This window comes from Dama dama, chromosome X, assembly GCF_033118175.1.
Source record: "Dama dama isolate Ldn47 chromosome X, ASM3311817v1, whole genome shotgun sequence".
Taxonomy (NCBI): domain Eukaryota; kingdom Metazoa; phylum Chordata; class Mammalia; order Artiodactyla; family Cervidae; genus Dama; species Dama dama.
This window is the reverse complement of record NC_083714.1, coordinates 13,222,018-13,233,870: the sequence shown is the minus strand read 5'-3', so window position 1 is coordinate 13,233,870 and position 11,853 is coordinate 13,222,018. Positions and strand designations below refer to the sequence as shown.

Here is an 11,853-nt window from a genome sequence, read left to right as displayed (position 1 = left end):
TACAGTTTAGGGACTGCCATTCTTTTCATGGCTCAGTGGGTAAGAATCGGCCTGCAATGCAAGAGACACAGAAGACACGGGCTCGATCCCTGGGTTGGGAAGATCCCCTGGAGGAGGAAATGGTAACCCACTCCAGTATTCTTGCCTGAAAAATCCCATGGACAGCGGAGCCTGGTGGGCTCCAGTCCATGGGTCGCAAAAGGTTGGACATGACTGAGCAACTAACACACACATTTCTTTCATAACTTTTATTTCCAGAAGCTTCAGGAATAATGGGAGTAATATACCTTTTCTTCTGATTGACAGGCACTTGGACACCCCACTGTCCATCTCGGAACAACAGAATCACCTTCCAGTATTTCTTCATTAGCCTGCTGAAAGCAGGAGGGCTATGTTCTTGGGACCCTGGCCTCTCTCCCACCTTATGCTCTGGTTCGCGACTCTGGGAAGACAGCGAGGACAACATGGCCTTGCATCTTTCAAGCTCCTGCGGTGTTTGTGGCTCTTGGTCCTTACGTCTCTCCCACTGCAGGCGTGGGCTCCACCCTACAAGATAGGGGTGGTGGGCCCTTGGACTTGTGATCCGTTGTTCTCAAAGGCCCTGCCTGAGATTGCTGCTCGGTTAGCCACTGAGCGGATCAACAACGACCCAGCCTTTGATCTGGGTCACTCTCTTGAATATGTGATTTTCAATGAAGACTGCCAGGCTTCCAGGGCTCTCTCCAGTTTCATTTCCCACCACCAGATGGCCTCAGGGTTTGTTGGACCTGCCAACCCCGGCTACTGTGAGGCAGCCTCGCTCCTGGGAAACAGCTGGGACAAAGGGATTTTCTCTTGGGCTTGCGTGAATTATGAATTAGACAGTAAAAATAGCCACCCGACCTTTTCTCGAACCCTCCCTTCTCCCATCCGGGTGCTGCTAACTGTCATGAAATATTTCCAGTGGGCTCATGCTGGAGTCATTTCCTCAGATGAAGACATTTGGGTGCACACAGCCTATCGAGTTGCAAGTGCTCTTCGAAGCTGCGGCCTACCAGTAGGGGTCGTCCTGACCACAGGACAAGACAGCCAAAGCATCCAGAAAGCTCTCCAGCAGATTCGCCAGGCAGATAGAATTCGCAGTGAGTGCTTTCTCGGGGCTCAGCTTTCAATGTGGCTTCAGTGAAAGGTTTCTGACCCTCGCAGCCTAGGATAGCACATTACTACCCAGTTCTTCATGCATTTGCCCCCTTTCAATCACACTCAGGCCCCAAGACTGTCCTGCTTCAACAGAGCCTATTTTATGAACTTACAAAGACCTCTGTGGTTCAAATGCCCTTGGGTGCCAGTGCCTGCTTTCAGCGCCTCGGTGGGGAAGATTAGCATCAAGAGCAGCTGTGGTCACATACCCTCCGTGCTCTTAGGACCTCGGCCGTTTCAGATCAGCCGAGAATGGGTGTTCTTAGAGCTTTATTTTTGTCCAATCTAGTCACTGAAGTGAGATTTACCTTCGATTCCCTTCTGGGTACTTTCCCTCATAGGTGCCCAGTATCCCTGGGTCATCACCTCTCTAAGACACTCTCTTAGAACGTGTCTTCTCTGGACTCCAAAATGCACACCCACCCCTTCTTGCTTTCTAGTCCTTGAAAGCAGGGTTTTTCTCTCTCTGCAGCACACAATGAGCTGATATGGAGGGACCTAGCTGATAAAAGAAAGCATATTAAGATGAGAAACCTACCTAAATTGTAACAATTCCCCTTCCAAGAGAAGTTTTCTGTTCAAAGAGGATTCTTGCAGAGACCATGGAGCAACTGTGAAGCAGAGGACTGACCCACTGACTAAGGGCGAGTTGGGTCCATTTTGGGGAAGGGGAGGACTCTTCCTGGTCCTCTTAAATCAGATGAATGTGTTTTACATATACTTACTGCAAGCCCTTGTGACACTGGGTCTTGATTTTTTTTTCTATTCTAATTGTTTAATCTCCACCTTACCTTTTTCTGGAAAGTAGCAGAGATTTGTGAGAACACTGCTTATCCTCTACTGCAATCATTCCATCACTTTAAGACAGATAGCTCAGAAACTACTTGTCAAACTGATTACTTCTAGGATTAGTCCTGGTCCCAGTCATTTCCTTAACATAACAATGCACTTGTCAGAGAATGGTCCAGCTTGAGGCTGGCCTATACCCAGAAGCTCAGTTTAAGTTTTGAGTGTCTCCAGTATTGGCCTTAATTATGATCATTATGGGAGGATGAGGGCAAGAATATTTAGTTCCAGGAATTACAGTAGTCTGCTTCTAGCTCAAGTCTATAAGATCCTATAAATGTTAAGCAATCAGTGTGGCTCTGATTACTTCATAATAGAGCCTGATACTTTCAAAGCAGAGCACAAAATTATTTTCAAAGATATAAAACCATTTCCAGGGAAGAGTCATGCCAGAAACAAGCTAACATATTTAATATCATAACTTTATAATATGTTACAAATCTTCATGAAGACCCTGTCTCCTGCAAGTTTACATTCCATGAGCATTTCACATCCCACCCATTCTAAATAGTATACTCTTTAAAATGACATTTTGTTCCCCACCATGAAATGTTAAATAAATCCAGGCCCCAAAGCTCTGGGTTTTCAGACTGAGAGAAGTTAGGATTGAGTGCTCAGCACCCACAACTCTTTTGAGGCAGGGAGGTAGCAAATACACATTATTGCCCTACTATTAGAGATTCATTCCCTTAGGTCAATGGTTCTCACTCCGGCTGCATACTGGAAATACCTGGACATCTATTCAAAATGATTGGAGCCAGAATACCACCTCCAGGTAGCCCAAAGTTCTGGTGGTGAGGGCCTAGTAAAGGTACTTTAAGTACCTTCCCAGGTGCTTGCAAAATAAAGCTAGAGTCAAGAACCACTGCTTCAAGTTCATGAAAATGCAAATAAACTTTCCCTACTTTAAGTTACCAGATATTTTTTCTTAATATGACTTTGTTTAATCAGATTGTTTTCCTGTATAACAGTGTGGATCAGCTCACTAAGGGAATGAAAATTTTAAGATGGGGGTGAGAGAGTAGATGGGCAGAATGGAGGTGGGAGCCTGGAAACCTAGAGAGGAAGGTATGTGGTTATGGAGCAAAGGAAGACCCTGAATAGGGAGAGAAGCAACAGAAAGTGCAGTAAGGACTCAGAAAGACAAAGTGAGTGAAGACAAAGCTGTGCTTGCAAGGATTTTACCCTGGGTTTCTGACAAAACATAGGCAGACTCAGATGAGGCATGCTGGGACCTCAGCAACATGAATCAGAATGTGGGTAGGTTGGGGGTGGATGCAGGGAAACTGAGCCATTGGTTGATCTGTGGTTTGAGTATGACCTCTGGCAGTTCGGTGTGCAGTATCCAAGAGTGTGTGGTACTCACACGTGGCACAGCTAGTTGTTGGTATCTGAGGGTGCCCCAAGTGGTGGGTGGAATGTGGTAGAAGGATTTGCAGAAGAGGAGTGAGTCATAAGGTAAACTTGTTGTCCGCTTGATCATTGAGAGTAGTGCACCAGCCAATAGGAGCATGAGAAGCAAGATTCAGAGTATAAATGTAAATTGAGTATCGGGACTTTAGCCACGAAGTCTGAGGTTCAGGGCACATCTCTGGTCCCATCAGAGAATGGGAGATCTGGTGAGAAACTGAGTTGGAAGCTAATGAGTATGGTGGTGGTTTAGTCACTAAGTCGTGTCTGACTCTTGCGACCCCATGGACTGTAGCCTGCCAGGTTCCTCTGTCCATGGGATTCTCTAGGCAAGAGTACTGGAGTGGGTTGCCATTTCCATCTCCACGGGATCTTCCTGACCCAGGAGTCAAACCCGGGTCTCCTGCATTGCAGGCAGATTCTTTACCGACTGAGCTATGAGGGAAGCCCCAATGAGTATGGATTGGGCCAACAGAACAAGTGAGGACAGTTACAGTACACCAGATTCAGCACATACTAGATCAAATCTCTGTTGACTGGAAAAGAAAAAAGCACAATGTGAGAGTTGCAAGTTAAGTTTTATCTGGAGCAATATGAGGACAGCAACCCGAGAGACAGCACCTCAGATATCTCTGAGAAACTGCTCCAAAGAGATACGGGGAAAGGACAGTATATATGTGATTTTGGTGAAGGAGTACATGCAATCAAGCACTTATTTTTTTGTAGAAAGTTTCTGCTGGTCTTGGAAAGCCTCTGCTAGTCTTGAGGAACAGCCATCACCTTGAATGATTTTAGTGCTTTTCTAGATACAAGGAGATACAAGAACTGGGCTCATAAAGTCAGCTCCTGAAAATAGCTAACTATCTGAGGACTTGTCCTGCCAGTTTCCCGAAGCACAGAGTGGCTCATCTCTGCTCTCCACCCTGAACTCCTTCAAGGGGTGTTGAAGGTCAGCAACTGCAGCAGCACATGATTCAATCCTTGTAGAAGTAGATGGCAAGCGCCCATGACAAGTGCCAATTTGTGGTTGACATCTCTAGCTGATTTTCTAGCACCTTTTGACTGGGACTAGAAATATGGTAATACTGTATATAGTATTTATACAGTACAGTATAATACTGTAATAGTATTCCTAGCTGTTAACTATCATGACTGGAAAAGCACTAAGGTTTTCGTGGTGACCTCAGCTGAGAAGGACTGAGCAAGGCAGGACCTGGCCTCTTCCTTATTCTGCTGGATATGAAGCTACTTCTTAACACTATGGACCCGCAAACAAACCTTCAGAGTAGGACCTTTTGGGATGTACAAAATATAGTAGAAAGGGATCGCTTCCTTTGGAGAGGACTGGCAATGTTTGGAAGTAATGGAAATAGTTGGAAGGCTGATTTTGTCTGACCTGCTTACAGTAACAGTGACCACTGCCCCACGTGACATGGCAGTGCTGGTGGCAGTGAGACGTAGTGGTGGGGAGGGAGGGTAGAGAAAGTTAGCTTATTACTGGCTGGTATGCCACTTCTCTTTCACATAAATTTATGTTTCTGGTGCTCACTGGGCTTCTGGGTGGCTCAGTTGTAAAGAATCTGCCTGCTAAAGCAGGAGACATGGGTTCAATCCCTGGGTCGGGAAGATCCCCTGGAGAAGGAAATGGCAACCCACTCCAGTATTCTTGCCTGGAGAATCCCATGGACAGAGGAGCCTGGTGGACTGCAGTCCATAGGGTTGCAAAGAGTCAGACACAGCTGAGTGACTGAACATGAGCATAAGCGTGAGTGCTTACTGGCAACTTACTGGAGTCAGAAGGAATGTCTTTCTTAGAAACCAGTCTAAATTGTGCTTACACGACAGCAAGACAATGATAAAATTTAATTGTAAAGATGATCATAAAAATAATAATGGTTGTGGGCTTTCGGAAGGGGAAACAGCGGGGGCGTTATTAGAGGCTGCCACTGAGACAATGAAAACTCTACAGTTTACAAGGTATTTGCATACAGATAATATTATTTAATCCTCTGGGTTATCCAGGAGAAAGGTATTCTCTTTTAAGTTTTACAACACCTGTGGATCTCACATAACAAGTAGGTAGATGCAGACATCACTAAAATCAAAGAATGGGGTAAATGAAGTCCCAGAGAAGTCGGTATTCTGTTTCTCCCAGATTGTCAGCTTGTTTCCTTTAAGCTTCAGAGGCAATTACCAATTATCTTTGTTTCCAAAAAAGTCATAAAGGAGAGATATTGATCAAAGACAAAGGCCTCAACTTACGGTCAGTGCTGCTGTGTGTGGTTATGGAAATTGTGCCCTGCACAAGGGAACCTAGCTGAGTGGACGTGAGGGCCAAAATTTGTTCACTCTCCACTCCTTAAACCATGAGTCCTGTTGGAGGTTTTGATCCAGAGGCAGGAAAGAGCATCTCTCACAGGCTGAGCACCTGTGGAATTGCAATTACCTAGAAGTTCTTTTGCTAATTCTCACAAAGACTAGCAGGAGGCCCCACTGAAAAGCTCTTTAGAGAACTTTTCAAATGGCTATTTCAAGCTCTCCTCCCTTCTCCTCACCTTTTTGCCTATCAATGCTTGGCTGATTGTGAAATCCTTTCAATTTGGGTTTACCAGGCTGTTGAACCATTTGGGGATTCCTTTAAATCCTTCCAAATTGGGAGTGCTTAGTTACAATATGATGTTCAGTAACTGGGACACTGTCAGAATGTCCTCTTGGTCTTCCAAAATCAGATACCTTATTACTACCTCGTTGTCAGGGATCTGGCCAGCCTCTGCCATCTGTTGAAGATTCTTGACACACACATACATACCAAAAAAAAAAAAAACACCAGTAATAATGACAACAATGATAAAAGCTAATATTTATTGAGTATTTATTATATGTTGGTCATTTTGCAAGGGTTTTATATGGACCATCTCATTCAATTTTTGCAACAGCCCTATAAAGTAAGGCCAATTACTATTAAATGCACTTTAAGGATGAGACTTTGGAGTCTAAGAGAGATTAAATACTTGCCGAATACCACATAACTAGTGAGTGGATGAAGCCTGGTAAAGAATCTACCTGCAATGCAGGAGACCCAGGTTTGATCCCTGGGTCGGAAAGATCCCCTGAAGAAGGGAATGGCTACCCACTCCAACATTCTTGCCTGGAGAATCCCATGGACAGAGGAGCCTGACAGGCTACAGTTCATGAGGTTGCAAAGAGTCAGATAGGACTTAGTGGCTAACACTTTCACTTTCATGGATGAGATTTGGAGGCTTCTGCTGCTGCTAAGTCGCGTCAGTCATGTCCAACTCCGTGCGATCCCATAGACAGCAGCCCACCAGGCTCCTCTGTCCCTGGGATTCTCCAGGCAAGAATACTGGAGTGGGTTGCCATTTCCTTCTCCAGTGCATGAAAGTGAAAAGTGGAAGTGAAGTTGCTCAGCTGTGTCCGACTCTTTGCGACCCCATGGACTGCAGCCTACCAGGCTCCTCCGCCCATGGGATTTTCCAAGCAAGAGTACTGGAGTGTGTTGCCATTGCCTTTTCCGATTTGGAGGCTAAGAGAGATTAAATAGTTGCCCAATATCACGTAACTAGTGAGTAGGAGGTCTAGGCTACATGTTCAAGTTGATCTAAAGTAGTGCCTCTCCAACCTAAGTGTGGGAAGAATCCCCTGGAAGGCTTACATCCCTCCTCCAGAGTTTCTGACTCGGGGGGGCTGGAATATGGCCGGAATAGGGCCCTAGAATTTGCATTTCTAACCAGCTCAATGTAGTGCTGATGCTGATGGTTCGGGGATCATACTTTGAGAATCACTGGTTTAATGAAAGACTTAAGCTCTACTGCCTCTTGTGTACTTGAGGGATGCCCCTAAGGCATACTCACTTGAGATCCTGTGTTTCCATGGTGTATAATTCAGCCCTTCCATTTTTCTCTCTTAACTTTTGGGGCCACTGATGAAATTCTCTTAAGTGCCTCAAAGTGATAAACATTATCCCATTTTTCCTACAGTAATAACAATAGTGATAGTATAATACCATGACCAAGAACCTTAGTGCTGATGGGGAATTTGGTATAGTTAAATGTAAATCACTGTGAATGGTGAAAGGACAACTTGCTCTCATTAATGGGTCCACTATCAGTGATGATATAATTATTGAAGACCCAGCCCAAGAGAAAACCTATAAACATCTAGGCTTCCTGCATTTAGAAGCCCTTATCTGGGCTTCCTTGGTGGCTCAGTGGTAAAGAATCTGCCTGCCAATGCAGGAGACACGGGTTTGATGCCTGGGTCAGGAAGATCCCCTGGAGAAGGAAATGGCAACTCACTCCAGTATTCTTGCCTGGAAAATCTAATGGACAGAGGAGCCTGGCGGCCTAAAGTCCATGGGGTTCAAAAGAGTCGGACGCAACTCTTGTGTGTGTCTGAACACACACACAAACATACATACACACATCTGCATAGCAGTTTAGGAAAAGTTGAAGAAAACATATGTTGCAAGATATGAAGGAATATTAAAAATTTAAGCTGGGCAGCAATGTGAAGGCAGTAAAAGTACTTGTAATACCAGTTTTACTGGGTATGAAAAAGCATGATCTAATACAGACAGAATGGCCATTGAATGTAGTATGCATCTGACAGCATGCTGAGCTTCTTGAACCAGTTCAACACTGGTGGCAGGTAGTCTCAGGCCTTAATGCTAAAAATGTGTGCGGTGTCCTCAATTGATAGAAATAGGCACACATCATGTACTGTGGTGTTCTAAAAGTATGGTTTTTGAGGGCCTCCTGCACTGAATCACACTTTGGGGTGGTGATTGGGAAACATGCAGATTCTAGTTATGTATCCATTTTATAGAGTGGGTGGGGGAGAGCTGAGAGGAGGATGGTGTGAATCTACTTCTATCAGGCTGTGGCCCCATAGGTGTGAATCCTGGGGGAATGTGAGACCTGGGATAAATCACACTGGATACCCCTCTCCCACTCTGGACTGCTTATTCTCTCCCATCTCTCTCAATGTCCGTTAACATGAAATACGTTAAGATAAATGCTAGTGGTAGGAAATGTCACAAAAGGTTAAAATGAAAATCAAGGACAGTAGAATGGAGGGTTTCTGTGGATTGGGAGCAGTGTTGTAGGCTCACAGTGTGAATAGGACTTCTAAGAACTTCTTCAGCAGTAGCTAGTGAGAACATTTTCATCTCTTAAGATGTGAGACTGGGCTCAGGTTCCTCCACCAAGCACTCTATAGCCAGGAATTTGGGAGAAATAAACTTTGCTTTTAGAGAAACACAGTTCCTATATCTCAAGGAAATATTAGATAGAGTATTTTAATATAGGAAAAGAAGTAGGAGTTGAGTGACTTGGGAATTAGCTTCTAGAGTTTCATGACATTTCCTGCTAGCATTGAAGGGTTCTGAGCACTCTGCCATAATGTGTACCACAGTATGAAGACATAGCTGTTAGACAACTCAAGTGGGGCTCAGGTGGCTCAGAGAAAGTGCTAGTCTCATATCCTGGTGAGATGGGATCTCAGGAGGATGTATTTTCTGGTCCTTGTTTAGGCCGTAGAGTGGCTTGACAGTTAACAATCAGGATGGAAACTTACAGATTAATATTATTCAATGATTACCTGTTGACCTAGACCTTGTCAAGGATTTAAGGTTTCTGTCTACTAATCCTTTCCTGACAACTTACAGGTAAAATCCCATTTTAATGAATGTCATTTTGAGATAATAAAGCTATTTAGTAAAATAATCATGTAGAACAGATGCATCCATAAATCCTTATTCACGAAGCACACAATCTATTAAATTAAGATGGTGCTGTTTGAATTCCGTATTTATGCTTTCTGTTTTAATCATGGTCAGTAGCAAAGTCTTACCTTGCAAAAAATTGAGTATACTATGATTGTTCCCTCTTGAGTCTTCCATTTCATCATCTGTAAAATAGTAAGGGAGTGAGAGGAGGTAGATGGTCTCAAAGAGTCTTTCCAGCCATAAAAATTCTGACTCTTTGCCTGAAATGACCTCCATGTGGGCCAATGAAAGGAAAATTAAGAGGAGAGGTTCAGGTTGAGGGTAAGGTCTTGAGCATAGTTAATGGCACTAAGCATTAAAGACAGGCATGTTAGCATCTACCTGCCCAGCAAATATCCCTTTGAATTGTTCCTCCATACTAACAATCTGAAATGCCCATGTCTCACATCTCAAGGAACCCACAAAAGATACCCAATTCCTAACTTCTCTTTCTGAAATTTTCAAATATTCATTGTATACTTGGTGCATAATTATGTACCATGATACAAAAATAAATAAAATACAGTGTTTTTTGCTTCAGGGAACTCATGGTTTCATAGTAGAGGCTGACATAAATAAATAAGGGCAATACATCTTGTAAGTGCCATGATGGATGTCAGTTCAGTGTACAGTGGGTATCTAAACCAGTGTCATAAGTTGGTACCCTGGAAAAAAGTATGGTAGATGGAGATTTGTCTGCAGGAAGCTTATTGGGGGATTGCTTTCAAGGACAACGTCTGTGAAGGAGAGACAGAAGTAGGATTGGAAAGAGAGAAATTAAACTGTCATGCAGCCACAACAAAGGCCCCAGCCAGTCCCAGTGGGAACTCTGGAGCTGGGATGGCCTTTCAGAATTGTCCAGAAGTGACTTAGCAGTAGCAGTAGCAAGGAGTGTTGGCCTTTATGCCTTCATATTGACCAGTCACTGGGCACAGGCTGATGCAGAGAAAGGCATACAGTGTTGTTGACTTAAAAAAGATAGTCACAACCTGAAAGTATAGAGAATTATTTTCTTTGGTAGGAATGTTCAGGACTCTGAGCCTGGAAGACAGCATCTCAGTAGCTCTGAGAAAACTGCTTCAAGGAGGCAGGAGGGGAAGTCAGGCTATACACAAGTTTGCAACAAAGGGAGTAGGCAGTCTGATCATCAAAGATCAGATATCAAGTTAAGGAATTTAGCATCCTATGTATGGGAAGATGCAAGCCTCCGGGCTCACTGAATTCATTCCTTTCATATGTACCTCAGCTGTCTTGGGCCAATCCTGTTTCCTTGTTCACCTTGCTTCTTGCATTCCCCCAGCTCCTCAGCAATCACCGTGGGGGGTGGCAGCACCCCCTGGTTTGCAGTTTTGGAAGCCCTCATTCACATTTGGAGGACAGAAATCTCTGATGGCTGTGACATTTCTTGTTGATTAATATGGCAGGAGATATTTTCATTTCACAGTGTGATAATAATTGTTTAACAGCCAGTTTATGGGGGAGGAGGGAAAAGCCCTGATTTATAGCATTTGCTGATTCCCATAGTTTTGTAACACCCACCATGGCCAATTTCAAGCTACCAACATGACATTAACTAGCTCAGAAAATCCCTGAAAATATAACCATTGGCTCTTGTGAACCAGCATGAGCCAGCTCTAGTACACTACTGAAGGGATACAATCTTGGGAAAGGTGGTTCTCCTCACCTGAGACTAGTTCCCAGGGAGGTATCAGCTATTATCTCCAAACATTCCCAAAAGCTAGGAGAAAGAATGTTTCATTACTGAAGGTTGCATCTGGCTGGCACACCACAGCTATGTTAAAATATTTGTTGTATTTCAACCAACACGAAGCACTTAGTTTTATATAATGTTTTCCATTCAGTGAAGTAATTTTAATATTCCTTTCCCAGGTGGCGCTAGTAGTAAAGAACCCGCCTGCCAATGCAGGTAGACATAACAGACCTGAGTTCAATTCCTGGATTGGGAAGATCCACTGGGGAAGGAAACAGCAACCCACTCCAGTATTCTTGCCTGGAGAATCCCATGGACAGAGGAGCCTGGCGGTCTACTGTCCATAGGGTCACAAAGAGACACGACTGAAGCGACTTAGTTCAGCATGCATGCACAAGTTAATTAAATGAATTTTATCTCTCTTGGGTAACCTTGGTCTCATCAACTGATCTGTTTTTGTAGAAGAAAGATGCCAATACTAACCTACTTGCCAGAGATACTGTTGGAAGAACTGGCCAGCTACCTGAAGCACCTGACAAAACTCAATTTTTCCCCTCAATGGACATGTGACTACACTAACTTGACCACAGTGATTCGTATTTAATAGTGTAGCCAAATTTAGGGAGCTCCGGACCTTCGGTCCTATTTTTTCTTCTAAAGCCAATCATTGCTTTGTCAGACCTCCCTGTCACTCAATTTCCCCATTATACAATGTGTGATTATGAATCAGGGAGGTTGAATTCCTCGTGTGGCTCACGAACTAGCTCCTGAGATATCCCTAGAGTATTCAACGGAAAGTTTGTGCATCAGAATACATGTAGAACCTCTCAGGATAATAATATTGAAGGAGCTAATGGTCATTTGAAAATTCAAGTTATGGTGTATGTATGGGTGTGGGTGTGTGTGTTTGGTGTTTAAATCA

General features: G+C 43.9%; 1 protein-coding gene across 1 annotated transcript in view; it reads left to right on the top strand.

The window, feature by feature from the left end:
• Positions 1 to 391: 391 nt before the first annotated feature.
• The window catches only part of GUCY2F (guanylate cyclase 2F, retinal), a 92,697-nt gene continuing 81,235 nt past the window's right edge, over positions 392 to 11,853 (top strand). The window contains exon 1 of the mRNA XM_061137103.1: positions 392 to 1,121. Within this exon, the coding sequence (XP_060993086.1) occupies positions 392 to 1,121 (730 nt within the window). The remainder of the gene's footprint in view (positions 1,122 to 11,853) is intronic.